General features: G+C 41.7%; 1 protein-coding gene across 5 annotated transcripts in view; it reads right to left on the bottom strand.

The window, feature by feature from the left end:
* Nucleotides 1-19,537, bottom strand: part of Zfp90 (ZFP90 zinc finger protein) — a 28,807-nt gene extending 9,270 nt beyond the window's left edge. Inside the window, exons 1-5 of one of the 5 annotated variants that reach the window (XM_074055767.1) lie at nucleotides 19,320-19,536; nucleotides 18,995-19,059; nucleotides 11,776-11,902; nucleotides 11,343-11,438; nucleotides 3,570-7,324 (exon numbers count right to left, since the gene is read on the bottom strand). In XM_074055767.1, the coding sequence (XP_073911868.1) occupies nucleotides 5,670-7,324; nucleotides 11,343-11,438; nucleotides 11,776-11,902; nucleotides 18,995-19,027 (1,911 nt within the window). In that variant the 5' untranslated portion in view covers nucleotides 19,028-19,059; nucleotides 19,320-19,536 and the 3' untranslated portion in view covers nucleotides 3,570-5,669. Of the gene's footprint in view, nucleotides 1-3,569; nucleotides 7,371-11,342; nucleotides 11,439-11,775; nucleotides 11,903-18,994; nucleotides 19,060-19,315 lie in introns of those variants that run through there. The other 4 variants (XM_074055766.1, XM_074055770.1, XM_074055769.1 and 1 more) reach the window with 4 other exon arrangements.
* Nucleotides 19,538-22,531: the final 2,994 nt, after the last annotated feature.

The raw sequence follows: 22,531 nt of genomic DNA on the forward strand, positions 1-22,531 counted from the left end.
ATTTAAGGCTATGAAACAGGATGTTCCAATGGAGTGACTTTATAAAAAGAGGTGCATAGACTGTCCTAGAAGAATTCCCTTGTCAAGAGCAAGTAAAGATAACTCAAGAGAATTAGCTGTCAACAAAGTATAAAGAAACATAGTTATGTATAATCTGGAAGCCAAGTGAAAAACATGTCAAAAGTGAGGCAAGTAACTGCAAAGTCAAATGAGAGGACTAAAAAAAATACTACTGGATTTAGACATGTGGGAGTGCACCAGTGGCCTTTGATAAGAACAGAAACAAAGACCTGATTGGAGTGGGTACAAGAAAGAATGGAAGAGGAATCAGGAACAAGGAGTACTCCACACCTCTACTGAGGAATCTTGCTATTATGTGAAACAAGAAATGGATGGAGTGTAGGTAGGTAGAGGGGGTTGCAGAATATCCTGTGTATACTTGAGGAAAATTACATGTTATTATGCTGATAGGAAAGATTCAGTAGACAAGAAAAAAGGTAGTGGAAAAGCACAATTGTATGTATGATGTTCTAGTGTAAAGGCAGGATCTAATACATCAGAGGAGTTAGTTTTCAATAAGAGAACAAAGTCAACCAGAATAGCAGGAAAGAAGAGAAGACTGCAAGTTCTCTTCTGATTGCTTTTATTTTGCCCAGTTAAGTAGTAAACAAAGTCACCAGCTGAGTGGTGAGTGGGGCAAAGTACCAGTTTGAGTAGAGAGAAGGTATAAAATGGCCCCAGAGAGTGGGATGATGACTGGTCTAGGGAAACAAATGCTGGAGATTAGCAGACAGAAAATTAAAGTGGGAGTAATCATCACTGAGGTTTTGTTTTTTTCTCCAGCCACATTTAATTGCATGGAATAAGCAGAGCTAATTTTTTTTTTGCCAGATGCTTTGGTCCCTTCATTTAAATACTATATTGAATTATAAGAATATGCCACAATTTATGAGCCATTCAGTTACTGTTATTTCTGTCGTGCTTGTATTTTTACTCTTTCAAACACGGCTGCAGTGAACATCCTGTGTGTGTCTCTTTGTGTTCACACGGGAGAGTTTCTAGTTTAGAGTATACTTGCAAGTGGAATTGCTGGGTCGTGAGGTATTCGTAGCTTCAATTTTACTGGATATTGCTAAATTACTCCTCTAAATGAATATACCAACTTATCCTCTCACCAGTAGTGTATGAAAGGTCTCAAAATCTCCCTGCCAGATTACTAAATTTTTGTCAGCCTGTTATGAAATAGTATCACATTTTTTTGCAACACTCTAATTCCAAGATTGTGCACCTTTAATTCATGAACCAGTCTTGTGTATCCTCAATCAACTGCTCACTTAAAATAAAGACTATATTAAGTTCCTACTACATGTCTGACATTGTGATAAGAATGGGAACAGAAAAAGGTAGCAAAATAGACATGGACCCTGCCCTTCTGGTTCACAATCTGGCAGGAGAAAAAGAAAACAAAACAATTACAAACTGTGGTAACATAAAGGACAGTAACAGTAATCTATAAAAATTTAAGAGGAAAAACTAATCTAGTTGAAGTAGGAAAACTAGCAGAAACTTTCCAGAAGTGACATTTGAGATTTTTTTTTTTGAGTCAAGTTCTTACTATGTAGCCCAAGCTGGCCTCAAACTTATGATCCTCATGCCTGAGCCCCTGAATACTGGAATTACAGCTATATGTCACCACACCTGGGAGTGACATTTGCATTTTAACAGATAAGTAGGAACTAACCAGCTTTCCAAAAGCCCATTACCACTGTAAAGAACCAAGCATCATGACCATGTGTGCCTAATGAGTGAAATATTTTCTTCTTTCTTAGAGGTGTGCTAGATACTTTGGTGGACATGCTTGCCCTGGGTCCTTCCCCAAACATGCAGGAATGAGACACTGGTTTCCTCCTGGCTCCCTTTTATAATTTTGAAACTACAAATCATGCACTGGATACTGTTGCATCAAGCATGTTCCTATATGAGCCTCATACCAGTTGGCTGTACTACCCTATGTACACAGATACCATAATCTCACTTTGGTATCTTATTCTGGATATTGAAAGAAAAAAAATCAACATAAAAAAAGTGGGAGTGTTTAAAACGATAAAAATATTCAATGTCATTATTATCAAAACCAATCAAAATAAGGGACTTACAGATATCAAGAGACTGTTTAGCAATATGGAAAACATTTATGGTAAAACTTTTTGAAGTATAATACAAGATTTTATCTTGTAAAATGTAAATGATAATTACAGTGTGAAGGCTGTGAGTGAAGTTAGGATATTTAATCAAACAGGAAAAACATTCCAAGGCCTTTTACCATTTTGTCTCTTCTTAGCCTCGAATCATTGTATACTTTAATCTAAATGATAGACTTACATATAACAACTCAAGCATAACAGCTCTGGAGATGTCAGAGATAGAAGTTAAAATCTACACCTTTGGAGCAAAATAATCTCAGTTTTAAAGTCTGAATCTTCCATGGGCAGACTGACTGCAGGCAAGTTATTTACCCTTAATATGGCCATAATAGATATACTAGGTCTTATTTAATGCAAACAACAGTAACATAAAGAATTAGCTTAGGCATAAAGGAGAAATTGTTGGACCAATAGCGGGGAGCTCACTGAATCCCAGAGAACTTCAGAAATTAAACCAAGTCCAAGGCAAGGAATAGAAATAACACCTTCATGTCAGTGTAATCTTCTATAATTGACTTCCTATTATCTCTGGTAAGAAATCAGGCTCTAGGCCTTCACCTTTCCAGCCTAGCAACCCAACAATATGTTTCCCCTGACAGCTATACTTTGAAAAAAATTCTAGTAAAGGACTCTGATTGGATGAGGTAGGTCACATGCCTACCCTCAGAAATACCACTGATCCCTGGGGATACCCCTGTGTTCCTGTGGTTCATACAACAGGGATTGTTATAAGAGGAAGAGGGAGGCCAAGTGCAGTGGCTCATCTATAACCCTAGCTATTTGGGAGGTGGAAATCTGGAGGATTGTGGTTTGAGGTCAGCATGAAACAGCATATCAAAAAAACTGGGCAGATCTGGCAGAGTGGCTCAAGTGGTAGAGTGCCAGTCTAGCATGTGTGAAGCCCTGAATTCAAACCCCAGGAAGGCCAAAACCCTATAAGCTAAAAAAAAAAAAAAAAAAGCCTGTGCATGGTGGCATGCATCTGTGGCCCCAGCTACCTGGGAAGCAGAGGTAGGACTGTGATCCAAGCAGGTCTAGACAAAAATGTGAGACCCTACCTGAAAAACAATTAAAGCGAAAAGGGATGGGGGTGTGGCTCAAGTGGTAGAGGGCAAGGCCTTAAGTTCAGACTCCAGGCAAAACCAAGAGGTACTACAGCATCTCTAACTAGAAATTGTAAGGAGTAAATGAAATAATGGAAGTGAAACAAAGTACAGTATCTTTCACACAGTAAGTATAAATAAATAGGAGCTATTGCTAATGTATTTGGCTATGAAGAATTTAGCAATTAATTCCTCCTTTTTGAGGTGCCATCGTTTAATTATAGTCAAGTTCTGAAAACTGAAAAAGACAAACTGACTCCCATTCAATTCAGAAAGCTCTTTATTGAAAGAATACAATGTTAAGAAGGATGCATTTCTGTAGCTCTAAAAACGGCTGAGAATTCATCAGTGCACAGTGCATGACTGTTGGTACTAGGAAAACCCTCTGCTCAACCAGCCACACATTTTTCCTAGGCTCTCTGCTTGGAGTAGTGTCTGAATCTAGGCTAGGTCCACACACAAACCAGTGATCTCTTTTGGGTTTTCTGGAAGTAAGTCTTTACTAATGTCAGTAATAGCAGGGCAGTGCTCAGTTGGCTACAATTCATGACATTCCCTTCAAATAGTTCCCCAACAATCTGCAGCAAGTTCCTGACAGGTATCCTAGCTACTCAGTAGGGATGGATCTGTACAGAAGTACCCATTATCAAATTATGTATCAGATAATGGTCTTGACATTTTGTGTCCTAAGTGTGGAGTGTCATAAACAAGGTATCTTTGAATGCCTAATATCTTGGAAGGGCAGATCTGCTATGGAATGCCCCATCCACTATGATTCACAGGTGACAGACTCATAGGGATACAAATACTACATTTCAGAGCCTGAGTATATTTAGTCATGCCCCCTTCCTGCCCCCCACCCCCCCAAAAAAGATGAAGAATGCTTGAGAACTTCCTCATGTCATCCAGGAGAGAAGGGCAATACATCTTGCTGCTAGCATTTAGAGAAGTCAGTAGAAAAGGATCATCATCATTCATTATCCCTCCCTGAATATCACTGAGGATGGAAAAATCTGCCTATCTTAGGGAGGAATGGCTCTTGTGTGAAAGGGGCCAATGTCCATAGTTGCTTCCAGATTTGTCTGCACTGTGTCAACAAGCCAATAAAGGTTCTAGAAATTCCTCTAAGATAGCCCATGGGAGACACTCAGGGATGTTAAGGAGTGGGGCACTGATGCTTTGCTCATGCTTTACTGATACAAAAGTCCATACAGCTAAAATGAGTTGATTTTTTAAAATGCAAAATATTTCCTTTGCGTACAAAATGAGCCAAAACATGCTCTTTCACTAAATTGAGTATAAGACATAATTTCTGACAATGGATAATTGGATTTATACTTCTCTATAACAAAATCTGGGAAAAATTCATTGTGTCATTTTCCCATTGATTCGATATAGGAAGTCTGGGGCAATGGCCATAGTTATTCATGGGAGTGTTATAAAAAGCACAATGCAATGGTTTAATAGTTCTGTAAAACTCATGTTAGCTGAAAATAAAATTACAACTGGGAAAAGGGAAAAAGTCATGAGTACTTCAACAATCTACAGTTTCTGTTAACATTTTGGCTTGTTAAGTTTCTAATAAGTTGCCTTCAGTAAGTCTGTGACAACTTTGCATACATTTTGCTGCCTCTTAAGCTTTCTTGCATGCTTTCAGGCATTCCAAAGTGTCCAACCTATGGGTGCTCATTAAATGTTTGGGTATCTGATTTAAAATTTATTTTAAAGCCCCCTGAATTCCAAAACACCTTTTCAGTAGCAATGGTATGCAGGAAACCTGCATTCTCCACCCAGTCTTGCCATTATAGGCTGAGACATACTGTGCAAACCACTTCAAATCTTTGGCTTTCAGTCCTCTTCATCTGTACAATGAAGCAAGTTGGGCTAGTTGATCTAAATCTTTGAAAGGTGAATTCCTGGAGGTGCAATTGGTTTTCATGGCAAATTTCATGTAAGAGTTGCAGTTAAGTGCAAGTGTCAAGCAATTTAAAATGAGTTTTGGTTATTACTGTAGGAGTTTTATTTTTTAAAAAGGCTGTAAACAGTAAGAGTTACATGTCAAGCTGTCGAAAGTTGGTGATCTCCTGTATACCCATATTCAAAAGCATTATAAAGTCCAATATATAGACATGTCACTTCCAAATGGCTACATATGTTGCTTGTAGTTTTTACAAAAGCCTGTAATCAGATATGAGAATGTGACTTTTATTAAGAAAACATTCTGTCTAGTGACACAGTTTTCTCCACCCACAACATACACACGGATAACATTCTCAAACTTTCTCTCCAGTAAGAATCCTGATACTGAAGTGGAACAGTATTTGAGCTAAAGTTTTCTATATAAACATTAATTTTGGGGTTCCTAGAGTTTATTTCGTGTATGAATTCTCTGGTGTTTAGTAAGAGCTGAGCTTCTACTGAAGTTTTTCCCACATTCCTTACAAGCATAAGGCTTTTCTCCAGTATGAATTCTCTGATGATCATGCAGGTTAGTTTTCTTTCGGAAGGCACGCCCACACTCGTTACATTCATATGGTTTTTCTCCAGTATGAGTTCTCTCATGCTGAATGAGAGATGAACTTTGACTGAAGGCTTTTCCACAGTCAATACATTCATAGGGTTTCTCTCCAGTGTGGGTTCTCTCATGTTGGGTAAGCGATGAGCGTCGACTGAAGGCTTCTCCACATTCATTACATTCATAGGGCTTCTCTCCAGTATGAATTCTGTGATGCTCTATGAAACTTGTACTCCTTTTGAAAGCTTTCCCACATACATTACAGTGGTAGGGTTTCTCTCCAGGATGAGAAATAGATTGCTGACTAAAGGTTTGCTCACAGTCATAGGGGTTCTCTCCAGTATGGATCCTCTGATGGTCAGTAAAGTCTGTGATGTAACTGAAGTCTTCCCCACAGTCATTACAATGGTAGGATTTCACTTCAGTCAGTGTACTTTCATTTTGAGTAAGAGATGAGCTGTGCTTGAAATCTATGCTAAAGTTACTGCTTTGGTAAGGTTTGCCTCTCTTATGAATTCTCATATGCTTATAAAGGGATGGACTCTGACCAAAAGCCCTCCCACATATGCTACATTCAAAAGGTTTCTCTCCAGTATGAGTCCTCTCATGTTGAATAAGGGAAGAACATCGACTAAAGGCTTTCCCACATTCCTTACACTGGAAAGGTTTCTCTCCACTATGTGTGACCTCATGTTGAGTGAGGGATGTGCCATGCCTAAAGGACCTCCCACATAAATTACACCGATAGGGTTTTTCTCCAGTGTGAATTCTCTGGTGTTGGACAAGGGAGGAGCTGCGTTGGAAGGCTTTCCCACACAGACTACACTGGTAGGGTTTCTCTCCAGTATGAGCATTCTCATGCTGACCTAGGGAAGAGCTATGCCTGAAGGCCTTTCCACACACATTGCACTCAAAGGGTTTCTCACCAGTGTGAATTCTCTGATGCTCGGTAAGCTGTGTCTTCCAGAGGAAAGTCTTCCCACAGTCAGTACATTCATGGTGCTTCTTTCCATGGTAAATTCCCTGGTCTGTACCATTGGGGAAAGCATCTTCTCCTTTATGAGTTTTCTCATGTTTAGTAAGTGATGATCTGTGAATAAAGGCTTTTCTACATTTATTACATTTATAGGGTTTCTTTTTTGCAAGGATATTATTCTGATTAAGTAAGTCTGAATTATGTCCCAAATTACTTCCAAGTGTTTCACATTCACTGGGCCTTATTCTTGAAGGAATGTTCAATTGTGGAGCCAGATTTGTGTTCAATCTAGAGTTTTCACCAAATTTATTTTGCTCAAAACTTTCCACTTGTATGATTATTCTCTTCTGGGTAGATGCCTCTGGTACCACATGTCTCCTCCAGTTTTCCTGGTGCCTCTCTAACTGGCTACTAGCATCCCAGGCATCTTCTAATGCAGCATGTGAGAGATCATCCGTGCTATGGAATACTTCAGAGACACTCTGCTGCAGATTTGATGATTTGGCTTCAGGCCTGGTCTTCCAGTCTGAAAGAAATGCAAAGTGTATATTCCTTCCTGTTGAAACAAACTGCTACAGTAGGAATGAAGAAATGAAAAAGACACAAATTATACATGACTATGTTTTGAAATTAGTGCTGTTGGCTATGCAGAAGATCTAAACTGCAGGAAGGGCATAGTGAAGAGAGGTGATAGTGAAGACTGCAGATCTAGAATGCATGGTAAGTCCACAGAATGAGGAAAACTTATGTAGATGTTTGTTCCTATGTTTGTTAGGAAGCAAAGGAGTAAGTGAGCATAAGAACAGCAAGAAGATACAACTGGAATAGGCCATATTGCATCTTGCAGGATCTCACCTACTCTCCATGCCTCCTGTCCACTTTATGAACCACCACAAAATCTACCTTTCTAGAATCTGCATCCAATGATCTAACTGAAAAGATTCTTTGACAAGTATGTCAAAGAACCAACAGCTATACTTTAGAGATTGAGGAAAACTAGTATTTCAGGAGGTAAATCATCTTTGCCCTTACATCTGGGGATGTGGTTTTAGTCTGAGCTCTGATTCTACACTAATAGCTCTCTTCATCAAGAAGGATTTATTTCAATCTGCTTAATAAATGGATCACTAAGTCTGTTTTTACCTTAGAATACCAAAACCAGAAAATTAACTCATTTCTAAGTTCTAAGAATAGTAACTTTTAAAAAGTAAGGACAGGTAGTTTTCTGTAGTAATGAAAGTATTCCATAGTGATATAAGTTGGGCTTAAAAGGGTGAATGCCCTCATCAAAACCTTCTCGATGATACCTATAAGAGATGCACATTTCACCATATATAATATTTTATTTTAAAAAATTCTACAGGGCTGGGGGAGTGGTTCAAGTGGTAAAGCATCTGTCTAGCAAGCAGGAGGCCCTGACTTCAAACCCCAGTACCACCCCCTGACCAGAAAAAAGAGAAAATAAACTATAAAAATATTAAACTCTAGCCAGGCACTGGTGGCTCACACCTGTAATTCTAGCTATTCAGGAGGCAGAGATCAGGAGGATTGTGGTTTGAAGCCAGTCTGGGTGAATAGTTCATAATACCCTATCTTGAAAACACCCATCACAAAAAAGAGCTGGTGGAGTGGTTCAAGGTATAGGCCCTGAGTTCAAACCCCAGTACCACACACACACACATAATGAACTCTGGCCTGGGGATGTAGATCAGTGGCAGAGCGCTTGCTCAGTATGTACAAGGCCTTGGGTTCAATGTCCAGCATTGAAAAAAAATGAGCTCCCATTAATGATATGCATGCAGAAGTGTGTGGAGGTGAAATGTTCTCATGTTTCCAACTTCCCTGGAGATGCATCAGAAAGTAAGATGGATACATGAAGAGATATGTGATAAAACAAATACAACAAATTGTTAACAAATGTGATAAATCTTAGTGAAAGATATATATGATCATTGTATGATTTTTCAAATTTTCCACATATTTGAAACTTTTCCTAATAAAATGTTGGAAAGGGAAGAAACAATAGTTCCTTAACACCAAAATTCCTCACCCTGTAATAGAATCAACTCTAAATGCCTAACAGTTGTTGCACATGGTAGCACACACCTGTAACCCCAGCATTCAGGAGGCTGAGGCAGGACCACGAGTTTGAGGCTAGCTTAGGCTGCATAGCAAGTTTGAGGACAGCCTGGGCTATGTAATGAGATGCTGTCTCAAAAGCAAAACAAGGGCTGGCAGAGTGGCTCAAGTGGTAAAGCACCTGCTAGCAAGCCCAAAGCCCTGAATTCAATTCCCAGTATCTCTCACACACACAAAACAAACAAACAAATGAACAACAAAAAAAAAGCAAAACCCCTAAGGGCAGGGAATGCTTTGTATTATTATTATTATTATTATTATTAATATTTTTAAGAATCCTTCTTAGTGGGACCTTCAAGAAGCCTGTTGAAATGAAGCTCTTTTCCAGCCAGGTTCCCTAAGAACCAATCATGTAATTCCTGCCTGTTTCTATGTGTTCTGTGACACAAACAGAATACAGAAATAGAATTAAACCTGAGTTTGTATAGTAGAGATGATATGACTATATTTTTGATAAGGGAAGAGATAAACATATTAATTATATTAGGTAGATTTTGGACTCAAAGCACAGGTGGTTTTGAGCATGCAGAATGCGTTGCCTAGTGAGAGAAGGTATATGCTAGTTTCAGAGAACAGTAAAACAACCTAAGAGTAATCTGTTTTAGCAGGATCAGAAAGGTAATTCTTGGAGACATTACAGGGGACCTTTAAATCAAAAGAGTTTCTATTTCTTATAATGATGTGCAGGAACTAACTAGAAGGTTTCTGTCAGAGATGGGTGATTTTTGAAGATATGGTATTCATTAACTGATGAACGTCTATGCAAACTATGGCACAAGCATACAGTGGAATATAATCAGCAGCAAAAGGAACGAAGTGTGGGGACACACCACAACATGAGTCAGCCGGAAAACACTGTAGCAAGTGATTCAACTCATACAAAGTGTCTAGAATAGGCAAATCCAGAGAGACAGGAAAGAAGATCCACAGCCACTAGGGACTGGGAGGATGGGGGATGGGACATGACTACCAATGGGTTTCGAGGTTTTGGTGGGGGAAGTGACGAAAACGTTCTATTTTGCAGAACATAGTGCACCACATAGCGATGAAGACTGCACAACTCTGTGAACACACACACAAAGCACTGCCCATATACTTTCAAAGGGTGATTCTTACAGTATGTGAATTACATCTTGATAAAAAAAAAGTCTACACTGATTATGGTATTCGGGCTAAGGGACGAGAAATCCACTATTTTCTAATAGGCAAAGATAGAAATGAGTAATGGGCAAGATAGCGAACTGCAGGCTGGGGACGAGAGATGATGAATTTAGACTTCACAAATTCAGTGTGGCCATGAGAAGTAACACAGTATGAGTAAGGAAGATTTCCGAATCCCAGCTTAGAATAAAATGCTGCAACTACCACAAGGCAAGCACCCTCGCAGGGAGGGCCTAGAGAGGAGACAGAACAGTCTGGAGTGCAGATTCCTTAAGGTATCTTCACTTAGGGGGAAAAGCAAGAAAAGTAAAAGACTTTGCTAGAGCTTCTGTGTTTTAATCTACCCCCAAAGGGCCATGTGTTAAAGGACTGGCCCCTAGGGTAGTATTATTGGGAGGTGATGGAACCTTTAGGAGGTAGAAGCCTGGTGAGAGGTCTTTAGGTCACTGGGCACATGCCCTTGGAGGGGATCATGAAACTGGAGCCTCTTTCTCTTTCCCTTTTGCTTTTGGCTGATGAAATAAGTGGTATGCTCCACCATGTACTCCTGTTATCATGTGCTGCCTCATCACAAGCCCAAAGCAACAGGATCCACAGATCATGGCTTGGAACCTCTACAAATCATGACTCAAAATAACCTTTTTTTCTTTATTAGTTAATTATCTCAGGCATTTCATTATAGTGATGGTAAGTTGACTACACAGACCTAAAGCTCAGAAGCCTTTCATAAGCTGGGAGAATGGGAGAGGATGACACTACAAGGACAGAAAGGGAGGCAATGAATCAAACCAGCATAAATGTGGGATGCAAAGAAGATCGTGTTGCTCCCCAGACAGGTGTTTCAGGAGTATGTCCAGGGAATAGAGTCTGAAGGCAAATTATAAATGAGGGGTAGGAAGGTAGTCAAGGCTGGACCCTGTCCTACAAGTCCAGGGCATTAGACAGTGAAAGAAAGAAAAAACAAGGAGACATGGGAGTTCAATTCATGTCTGAATGAGTAAGAAAAGAGCTCTAAACAGTAAAGGGAGGCCAAAGGCTAAAAGGCATACCTTTTTCTCCAAGACCTACTGTCGGCAGGATCAACATACTGGATCAGAGAAACATGCAGACGTGTCACCCAGAAGATAGATTCAGTTTCCTGTGTAAGCCTAGGAGCTCCTAAGTCAGCTGATCAAAGATACTCCCTCTATAAGCTGTGCCATTGTCTACACTGACTCCTTCAGGCAGGATTTTTGCTCATTTACCTGGATAGAAAGGTCTTTGGATTTCTCTCTCCGATATCCATGGCTCTTCTCCTTGCTCCAATTTGAAGATCACTTCTGGCTTGGAAACTTGATATCCTGCTCATAGGTAAACACCAAGATTTGGGTATTTGAGAAAGTAAATAAAGAAACCTCCTATCTGTCAGTACTAATGCTTGATCCTCAGGAATTCTGAAGGGACAAAAAGGGTGCATCTTAAGGGGTCATGCAATCAAAATGCGTATTTCCAATTCTGCAAAATAAAAACATTTCACCAAAAGGGTAGGTTCAAAAACCCCAGAAATCTGGGTCCCAAAGACATGCACCATCTTTGACTCCTGGACAGTTACCTAGGCTATAAGCACCACCACAACCTTAGCAACTGAGAAAGAAAAGACCTACCATCAGGTGAGACACTGAGGAAGGTGGTCCTTACCAAGAGAAACCAGGTGGCTGTAGTTCTCCAGCATCACATCTCTGTATAAGCTCCTCTGAGCAGGGTCCACATGGTACCATTCTTCCTCGGTGAAGTCCACAGCCACATCTTTGAATGTCACTGATTCCTGTGGGACCACATTCCTGTTCAACTAGGGATCAACCCCACAAATGTTCCCATGGCAACACTGGGACCATACGGTGGGATCTTTCAGAAGCAGTGGTCACCCAACTTGCTATCTTGAGGGGGCAATGTTGGATTATATATGCTAGTGATTTATATAACATAGTAAAGGATCTAATATGTCTGTTAAGAAATTTCATAAGGAGCAATTTATCCTACAAACCTGCATCCTCATTTAGCTATCTTCCTATTTTCATTCTAAACAAACACTTTTTATACAATCGCCAATTCCTCACTGCCTATCACTTCCTTTGTCACAAAATCCAAATACAATGGAGAAAAAAGTGTAACAGCCTTCCTTCATTCCCATAACTAATCAATCCCACTTTACTCTCCAGAAATAATCACTCTCCACAGCTTGGTGTATGCCCTTAAGAGTCCCTTGTCCATGTTTTACACACACACACACACACACACACACACACACACACACACACACACAAATACAGAATCTTGAATTTTGTTTCATGAGACACTGCACATACTGTTCTATAATCTGCTTTTTACATTTGACCAAGTATCTTTCCATAGAAATTTTTATATTTTTAAGATCTTATATTTTTTACCATTTTGCTTTCAAATGTTTCAGTACCCCATAATACAGTTGTATCACAAGACGCCCACTTCCGAAAATCAACAGTATCTCACTGTACTAGAAAAAAAAATTCAAGTTCCCCTATCACTCACTAGGCTGTAGCCATGCTGATCTTGCTGTTCCTTGATGACATCAAGCTTGTGTGATTGAATGTGATCTACACATATTTCAAAGACTAGTACAAAAAAAGTTAAGGCCACACATGGTGGTGCATACCTTCAATCCCAGCTACTTAGGAGGCAGCGATCAGGAGGACAGCAGTTCAAGGCCAACCCAGGCAAAAAGTTATTGAGACCCCATCTCAACATACAAGCTGGGCTTGGTAACATGTGTCTGTCCCAGCTACATGGAAGGCACAGTAGGGGACTGCAGTCTGAGGCTGGCCTGGACAAAAAGTTCAAAATGCTATCTGAGAAAAAGCTAAAAGCAAAAAGGGCCTGAGGTGTGGCTCGAGTAGTACAGCACTTGCATAGCAAGTGCAAGACTCTGAGTTTAAACCCTAGTACCACCAAAAAAAAAAGTTAAATATCTCATTAGTCATTTAAAAATATTGATTATACATAGAAATGATGATATGCTGGATATATTGGGTTGAATAATATATATTTCTAATATTAATTTCACCTGTTATTTTTAAAAACATTTTTATTAGCATATGCTTCTACCTCAAGAATTTTCAAACTCCTTTTCATTTCAGAATCACCATACCAGGCATGTTGAGGATGTCCAGAATTACCTGGGCAAATTTTCTAAATTGCCCATGAGTGGAGAGCCCTAACAAGCAGTTTTTGAAAACTCGGGCAGTTCATAATAAAAGACCAAGACCAACAGTGAAGCCAGACATGGTGGGCATGTCTATAATTCCAGCACTTGGGAGGCTGAGGCACAAAGATCTTGATTTCAAGGTCAGACTGTGCCACACAGTGAGATACTATGTCAAAAAACAAACAAATAAAACAACAGTGATGGTTTCCTGAATACTCACCACACTGAATTCATTCATTTTGAGCTCCCTCTCACTATTTTTCCTCACTAGAGCCTTATTGCCACCCCAGAGAAGGTACTACTTCCTCGTTGGTTCTGAAGCATGACCCAGTTAAGAACCACCATGTGGGCTGGGAATGTAAACTCAGTGGTAGGCTGCCTAGCATGCACAATTTCCTGAGTTCAACCACAAGAATATAAAATTAAATGATATGGGGGAAAAAAAAAAGAACCACTGTCTGGCACAAAGTAAGCACTCTAAAAATACCTGCTAAGTAAATGCAGAGTCTGGATAGTTTTAACTGAAGGGAAATACTTAAAAAAATTAGGGCTTAGTGAATTAAATTCTTAGATTATAAAAATCAATGGCAAACAGAAAATGATGGCAAACCATCCTGTTAAAATTCTAGGTCTCCAGAGTCTTTGCTGCCATTTCCTGCATGAGGACAGGAGATGTTTCTCACTACCCCCTTCCCCTGTCTATATTTTATCTTATTATACCAAAATAAATTCTTGCTAAAACTTCAAAAAAATTCTAGGTCTCAAAGTATTATAGGTAAATTATAAAGGGCTGGGGTTGTGGGTGAAGTGATAAGAGTGCTTGCCTAGCAAGCACAAGGTCCTGAGTTCAAACCCCAGTACCACTTAAAAAAAAAACAAAACTATACCTCAAAGGCCAGAAAAAAAAAAATGAAAAGCAATCTGAATGTTTTACAAATGAAGGCTAGGCACTGTACCAAGTCCTGGCAGAGATCTCTTTTTCTTTCTTGGAGGGTTATTTCACTGAGGAATACGGATATAAAACACGTTTTCAATTGTATTTTGAAAGAATTATCTACTATAACCAAATGGGATTTTTATCCCAGTATTATTTATAATAGTAAGCAATTCAGAAGCAACTTAAACGTCCTATGAGAAATGGTTAAATAATTTTTAGTATATTCATGCAAAGCAATATAATACAGTCATTTAAATTGATTAAAAAAGACTAGAGATGTGGCTCAGGCAGTAAAGTGCCTGCTTTGTAAGTGTAAAGTGCAAAGTGAGAATCAATCCCTAAGTTCAAACCCTAGTCCCACCAAAAAAAAAAAAAAAAAAAAAGATAAATCCTAGCCAGGCCTGGTGGTGCATGACTGTATGTAATCACAGGACTTAGGAGGTAGAGGAGGAGGATCTTAGGTTCAAGGCCAACCTGGGCTAGATAGTGAGACCCTGTCCCCAAAACCAAAGGGCTGGAGATTCAGCTCATAGGTAGAGCACCTGGCTAGCATAAGTGAAGATTGAGAAACTGGAACCTTTGTGCGCTGCTGATGGAAATGTAAAATGGTGCAGCTGCTATCAGTAGAAAACAATAGGGTACTCCTCAAAAAATTAAAAATAAAACAACCATATGACCCACTAATTTCACTTCTGGGTATATACCCAAAAGATTTGAAAAAGTCTCAAAGAGATCTCTGTATATTCATTCATAGCAGCGTTATGCACAATAGGTGAAATGCGGAAACAATCCAAATGTCCACCAATAGAAGAATCTGGTATATTCAGCCTTAGAAAGAAGGGACAAGGCTGGGGAGCATGGCTCAAGTGGTAAAGTGCCTGCCTAGAAAGCACAAGGCCCTGAGTGCAAGTCCCAGTACTGCTATGACTTGGGATGAACCCTAAGAATATTGTAAGTGAAGTTAACCAGTAACAAAAGGACAGATACTGTCTGATTTCACTTATATGAGATACTTACAGTAGCTAAAATCATAAGAGACAGGAATGGTGGTTGTCAGGAACTAAGAGGAGGAGGAGGGAAGAATGGGGAGTTTTGTTTAGTAGGTCATAGAATTTCAGCATGGCAAATGAAAAGAAGTTTGAAGACAGTGGCTGTCCTGGCATATTGGTACACACCTGTAATCCCAGCACTCAGGAGGCAAGAGGCAGGAGGATCTTGAGCTCCAGGCCAGCCTGCGCTACACAGTGAGATACTATCTCAAAAAAACAAAAAAAGGAAAACAAAAAGATGGATGGTGGTAATGGTTGTACAGCATTATGAATGTATTTAATTTCACTGAACAATTTTAAAATAGTTAAAATGGTAAACTTTATGTGTATTTTACCATAATTTTTAAAATTAAAAATGTCCATTTTGCTGGGCTCCAATGGCTCACGCCTGTAATCCTAGTAGGCAGAGATCAGGAAGATCACAGTTTGAAGCCAGCCCAGGCAAACAGTTCGAGAGACCCTATCTTGAAAAAAATCCATCACGAGAGAGGGCTGGTGGAGTGTCTCAATGTGTAGGCCCTGAGTTGCGGTACCCTAGTACTCCATGTCTATTATATATGTGCTCACCTAAGATATTTTAATAAAATAAAAGCAATATAAGACACAGAACATTCAAGAAAATAATCTTATTTTAAAATCAGTCTCAAAACAGGTTTTGATAATCCTAACACTACCTTAGAGACATATATTTTTGGCAGCCCTGGGGTTTGAATGTAACTTCAGCTACATTAGGAGCAGAAAATGTAGAAAGTTTAAGTTGCGCTGGATAAGCGGTTCTGAATGTTCATTCACATTATGCCTACTTACCTCATGTGTACTCTGCAGCAAGAAAAAAAGCTGCTGGACCTGCCCTAGAGGGGCTCACAGCCTGTTCCAGAGACAAATGGGTAGGCACACCACTCCACATGACAACATATGAACAGTACTGTCACAGGTGTGCATTGGGTGCTCTGGGAATCCACAGGAAGAGCATCAAACCTTATCGTAGGCTTCAGTTGTAAGAATGGAAAGCACTTTTCGCCCCCTAACTCAAGATGCAGTACACGTGCAATGAAGAAAAAGTGAACAGGATGCAGTGTTTCCGCAGATACAGCTTTGCATTTCTATAGATGCGAATGACTCTTAGGGGGGGATTCCCACCTCTTTCATCCCTGCTCCCCTTCTTTCCCATCTCAGGTCTTTGTTAATTACATTCAGGAGGAAGGTCCCACCCATCACAACACCTCTCCAAAGCAGCTCCCACTTTCAAACTCTCTCCTATGATTCATCATGACAATCTCTGTATCTAACAAGAAGTCACACCAGTTTCTTGACCCAAATCATCAGCTTGAGCTACACTGGCCTCCTTGCTTCCCCTTGAAAATAGCAGACACATAGCAGCTGTTAAGGTGTTCCCTCTACCCACTGCATTCTTCACCAGACACCTGCGTCCTTAACTCCCTCACTACCTTCAAGTCTGCTCCGGGGGCAACATCTCAAAAAAGACAAGGCTCCCTTGACACACTATTCAAAACTGCATCCCACCACAATGCCCCACCCCTGCCACTCAATCCCCCTTAGCTTCCATTTTTTCTCTTGAAACTATTACCTTCTAGTACATCGTATGTTTTTATTTACTGAATTATCTGCCTCTCCTCCCTTTCTAGAATATAAGCTCCATGGAGAGCAGAGTTCTTTATAAATTGTTCACTAAAGTATCCCAACTGCATAGACAAGTGCCTGGTACATCATAGAGGCTCAATGACTGATCTACTGAATGAATATATGAAAGAATGAATGAATGGGTTACAAGGCCCAAAAGAAAAAACCTCTTGCCAGAAGCCCATACCTGCTGTCACAGACAATGGTTTCCTGAATGGTCTCCTCATCTTCTGCCTCCCAACTTCCCAGTCAGCAATACCACAACCCCCTTCATTTTCACCTGCCTAGTCTCTGCTCCTGTTTAAAGGTGACCTTTTCACTGACTCCTTCCCGGAGGCAGAATTTGTGCCCTGTCTGAACTCATAGCAACCTCTGGACTTCTGCAGTAACATGGGACACCATCTATCTTGTGCAATAATACTTCTGCCAGAGGCTGTCTGCTCCACTAAGTGAACTGTCTGGCAAAGTCACATGACTTCATTACGCATCTTTGCATTCCCCTGAGGGCCATGCTCAAAGAAGGGGAACCACTGGCAAGGGAAATTTCTGCTTAAAAAGCCCTACCATAGGGCCAATGTTCTGTTCTATCCTCCTTACCACCTGCAGCCTGAATGAGACAACTCAAGACGACCATCAGACCATGCCAGGACAATGAAAGTGAGCCAGAGTGCTTGGGGAGACACAGCTCTAAAAGTGAAGTTTAAAGTGGTCTCTAAAATTCACTGCTCAGAACACATATTCACTTTCACCATAAAAAGAACCACCTTTCCTGTAATCCCAGCTACTGGGGAGGCAGAGATTGGGAGGATTGAGGTTTGAGGCCAGTAAATCTGGCAAAAAGACAGCATGACCCCATCTCAACCAACAAGCCAGGCATGGTGGTATTTGCCTGTGATCCCAGCTACTTGGGAGGGGGTGGAAGTAGGAGGATGGTTGTCTGAGTCAGGCCCTGGGCAAAAAGCACAAGACTTTATTAGAAAAATGATTACAATAACAGGGTTTGAGGGGTGGTTCAAGTGGTAGAGTGATTACCTAGCAAGTACAAGGCCCTGAGTTCAAACCTCAATACCACCACTACCATCAAAAAAAAAAAGACACTCCAACACGAGGTATGAAGTATCTTAATCCTCACAGCCTACTGAGGAAATACTTTTGTCTGAAAGGTGGTAATGAAAGTTATTTGCTCCTGCCCTCCTCAAAGTAACTGTCTTGTTATAGTACTTCACTTGTCTTACTCCTTAAGGTTCACACCTTTAAAAAAGAAACATTAACAAGCAATAAAAATTATATAAAGGCATTACAAATTGTGTATCCTTAACTCACTAACCTGATTTTAAAGGACATTACTAGTTAGTATTTTTATCTGGATTCATCTTGATGGTCATATACACCTAGCAATTTCAACCTGTGATTTATCCTCAGTGCTGCCTGGACTTTGTATTTTCACCGAAAAACTCTACGTAAATCAATGGATAACCTCAGAGTTGTGATGTTTCTAAAAATGTCCCTTCTGTGTCATAGTAAGTAGAAGGCTGGACTTCTGAGGGTGTGCACTATTACACCTTTGCTAAGGCAGAAAACGACAGGAAAAGTGTGGCCAAGTCTGCCCTGATTTGTGGTTGCTCTTTGTGATCTCCTTGCCCAAGAAAGCCCATCACAGCCTTTTCCCAGGCACATTCTGACCAGGCTTCTTCCGCCCCTTACAGGCCCCTGGATCAGAAGCTGGAGCTCAATTCTGCACACTCCTTAACAGTCACCTCTTCATTCCAGCTCTCCATTCCTCACTGACAAGAGTTCAAAGGCAGGCACAGCACTCAGGACGCAGCCCTGACATTCCCAACACCTCCAACCTTAACTCCTCTCACAAGATCATCCCTCTTGGGACCCTACAGTGCCGCCCCCTTTTGGGATTTCCCGCACCGCCCAGCTCTGGACATTCAGGGGTTTCACATGGTTAGGAGGTTTGGAGGCGAACAATGACCGTCCCAAATGCGCCCCGAGGGCCTCGCGGGATGGGATGCTCTAGGGGGTTCCGAACGCGCGGCTCACCTGGGGCGCGGCAGTGGGAGGCCTCGGGGCCATTCCTGCCTGGGTGTGCCGGCTCCGGGTCAGGACTGCGTAGAGAAGAGGGGGCGCGCTCACTCGGCTGCCCGCCGGCCCCGCCCCGCCGACCCCGCCCCCGCCCCGCAGCTTCTTCTGCAGAGAGGGTGCGGAGGAGCGCGGACCCCGCCCCGACCTGCCACTTCCCCTCGGCCAAATTAACGGCTAGTGGACCTCCCGGTCAACCCCCTCTGGCTACGCCCAGTCCCACTCGCAGGATGGTGGGCGAGGCCGGGCTGACACCCCTTAAGCCCGCAAAATGTGCCGCACCGACCCGCACACTCGAAATCACCGCCTCCTCGGAGCTCCGGATTCACGAACTCTGGCCCACCCAGGGCCTCGGGTCGGCCCCTCCCGCACCCGCTGTAGTCTCTGTTTTGTCCGATTCTTTTCTGCGCAAAGGATGACTGCCCAAACCGGCCTCCGCCGCAATGGGGCCGGACAATGGCCGCAGCGGCTGGGCAGAGCCAGAAGTGCGCCTGCGCAGGCGGAGCCTCTCTCTCCCTCTCTCTCCCCCACCCTCCCGGGCCGCAGCGCGCGCTAGAACTACATTTCCCAGGAGTACTCGCGCGGGCCGCCCGCAGAGGCCGTCTCAGAAGGTGCCGCGCCCACTAGTGGGGATCCTGTGAAGGCCGAGTAAAGCGACCAAGTACAACAAGATGAGTGTTTGTGCTGGCATAGCTGTGATAGAGCGTTTCTGTGCTAGGAGCAGGCAAGTAGTGGCGGGACACAGCTGCGTGTTGGCGTAGGCGCTTGTGGACAGACAACAAAACGTAAACATAGCAAAAAGATAATTCCGGGTCTTGACTTCAGCTATAAGTATGAGACAGTAAGGGAAGCCACTTTAGGACATGGGAAACATTGCTTCTTCTATGCCATCCTCATCCCTGGGTCACTCTCAGAGGTTTGGATCCACTGCGACTCCCGGGACTACACCTACTATAACTTCATGAAATATTTAATAATATTAAAGAAGAGAAAAAGGAAACTTCAGATAACTCTGTGACCTCCTGAATAGTGACAGCAGCAAAGTGCTACTGCTGTGTTATTTCGTTGCTTGTTATCTCATTACTCAGACTTTTGTGCTTGGGACGAGCCATAAATCATGGAAAATTTTGACACAAACATAGGTGGACTTTTAGATATGGCTATTAGATTTATGTAATTGTGTCTTATATATTAACAAAAAGTCGAACTAAAAATTTCGTAGGCTTAGACAACTTTTTTTTAAAGGTATGGTTTTATTATTATTTATTTATTTGTTATTATTGTTGTGCTGGGTGGGGGTACTTTGGAGTATTTACAAAGGTTCTTACAGTGTATCAAATATATCTTACTTGAATTCACCTCAGACTTTTCTTTTTCTTTTTTTGAGACAAGGTTTCAATATTTAGTCCTGGTTGATCTCAAATATCCTTCAGTACCTCCCGAGGGCTGGAGTTACAGTCATGCACCACTATGCCCAGCTAGACTTAAGAACTTTTGGGGTGGGGGAAAGGATGTACCAGAGTTTGAACTCAGGGCCTTTTCTTCCTAGGGGGCACTCTATCACTTAAAACCCCCACCTCCCACCCAGGCTGAGAGTGCGGTTTTATAAACCACCCCAGTACTTTCCTGAGCAAGGAAAAGGGGAATTAGAGGACAACTCTGAGAATCAGGAGGGCAAGTGTGAATTTCTATTGTTTGGGAATAAGTAGATACTTTGGGAAATAATTGGGGCTTTAGCTCCCAGGGAATTGGGATGGGGGCACAGCCCACAATAGTAAACTTGTGTGAGAATTAACTTGTGTGAGAAGATGCTGGGGAGACTGGAAGAGGTGGAAACAGAGCCAGAATCTGGAACCCGGACTCCCAAGGCAGGAATTCATGGGTTTCCTTTAAGGAACACTCATATGCACTCTGCTTCTGGCCGTATGGCTCAGTAAATTTATGGGTAAAAATTTTTGGGTAAAATCATCTTAAAATCTTTTAATATGCATGAATGAGCTGGAAAATTAATAAGGAATTCACAGAGGCCAAAAACAAAACAAAAGTGAAAACTTAGATTGGGAGGCAGAACACCAAAAGTCAGCTTTCACCTGACATCTTTTGCCAAATGAGGCCAACTCAGGCTTTGTTTTTTACACTCTTGTAAGCATAGGGGCCAGATTGAAAAAAAAAAAAAAACTCAGGTCCCATCAAAATAGGATGACTAATAGATCTTCCCCTCTACCAATAAAAAATTGGGACTTCAAGGATGAACCCCTCCTAGTGGGGAGTCCAAGGTAAACTGGCTGTATTAAACCTTGGCAATAAGTGGGAAAAGGGGGGAAGATCTTCCCTGAGAGTGTGTAATCACTAGCAGGTCTCTGTGGATTTGCAGAACTTTGAGCCCAGGCTACAAGGACTTCTCCAGTGATGATGCCAAGAAATACAGGCTGATAGTTGTGAATCAGAAAACACAGATAGAAAATGAGGCACCACAATGACAGACAGTAGGAAAACTAGCATAATCCAATTCATGAACTATTCAAAAATTATTTTAATAAACTAAAGTTGGGGTTGAACAGTTGAGTAAAAAAAAAAAGAACCTAAAATATTATCAATCAGAATTTGATATGAACCAAATAGAACTTTTACAAATGAAAAACTATAATGTTAAATAAAAACCTTAATACATCAGGCTAACAGCAGATTAGACATAACTAAAGAGAAAATCAGTGACCAGAAGGTAAATTTGAGGAAATTCACAAATGGACAAATAGATAGTGATAAAGAAACCCAGGGGAAAGATCTGAAGGCAAGCTCCCTCCCCTGGCTGGGCCCTGGTATCACAGATGTGCTAGTGTGGTATGCTGTAACCTTGTGCAAATATGATATGTTGTAACCTCCCAGTGAGAGGCTAACTGCCATGTCTGCTTTTATCCTTCCTGCTTGCTTGCTTCCACATGCTGAGGCATAAAACCCTGCAGCCCTGAGCTACAGGGCTGGTGCCATTTTTGGAGCGATCCAGGTGCTGGCCCGCTAGCGTAATAAATCTTCCTTTCCTCCAACCACCTGTGTTTGAGTCTTGTTCTCGCTGGTCCAACATTCTTCCTGCAACATTTGTGGAGGCCACAGTGAGATCAGACCACCGAGCCCTGTTGGGTAATGGGTCCCCGCTCCCTGGCTCTGCAGCCTGAGGGGGTCCCTGGAACCAGGAAGTGTGCACCCCGGATATGATTCCGGGGTCTCCTTCCAGACCACTGAAGGAGGCTGCGGAGCTGCAGACCGGGCCCTCGGACTGGTGGAGTGAAACAGATATCCGTGCTGGATGTCTGGACCAGGTAGGAAGCCCCAGGATAGTCAGTGTAAGAGGCCAGCGCAGACTGATCCTCCACAGGGGACTGGCCGATCCCTGAAGACTATCCAGGGTAACGCATCCTCTTCCTCTGTGATTAATGTGATTCCAGTCAACTGGGACTAGGACAGGCCAGGATTTTAGGGGAAAATAAATAGGAACTGATT

Source organism: Castor canadensis, chromosome 15 (genome assembly GCF_047511655.1).
Source record: "Castor canadensis chromosome 15, mCasCan1.hap1v2, whole genome shotgun sequence".
Taxonomy (NCBI): Eukaryota; Metazoa; Chordata; class Mammalia; order Rodentia; family Castoridae; genus Castor; species Castor canadensis.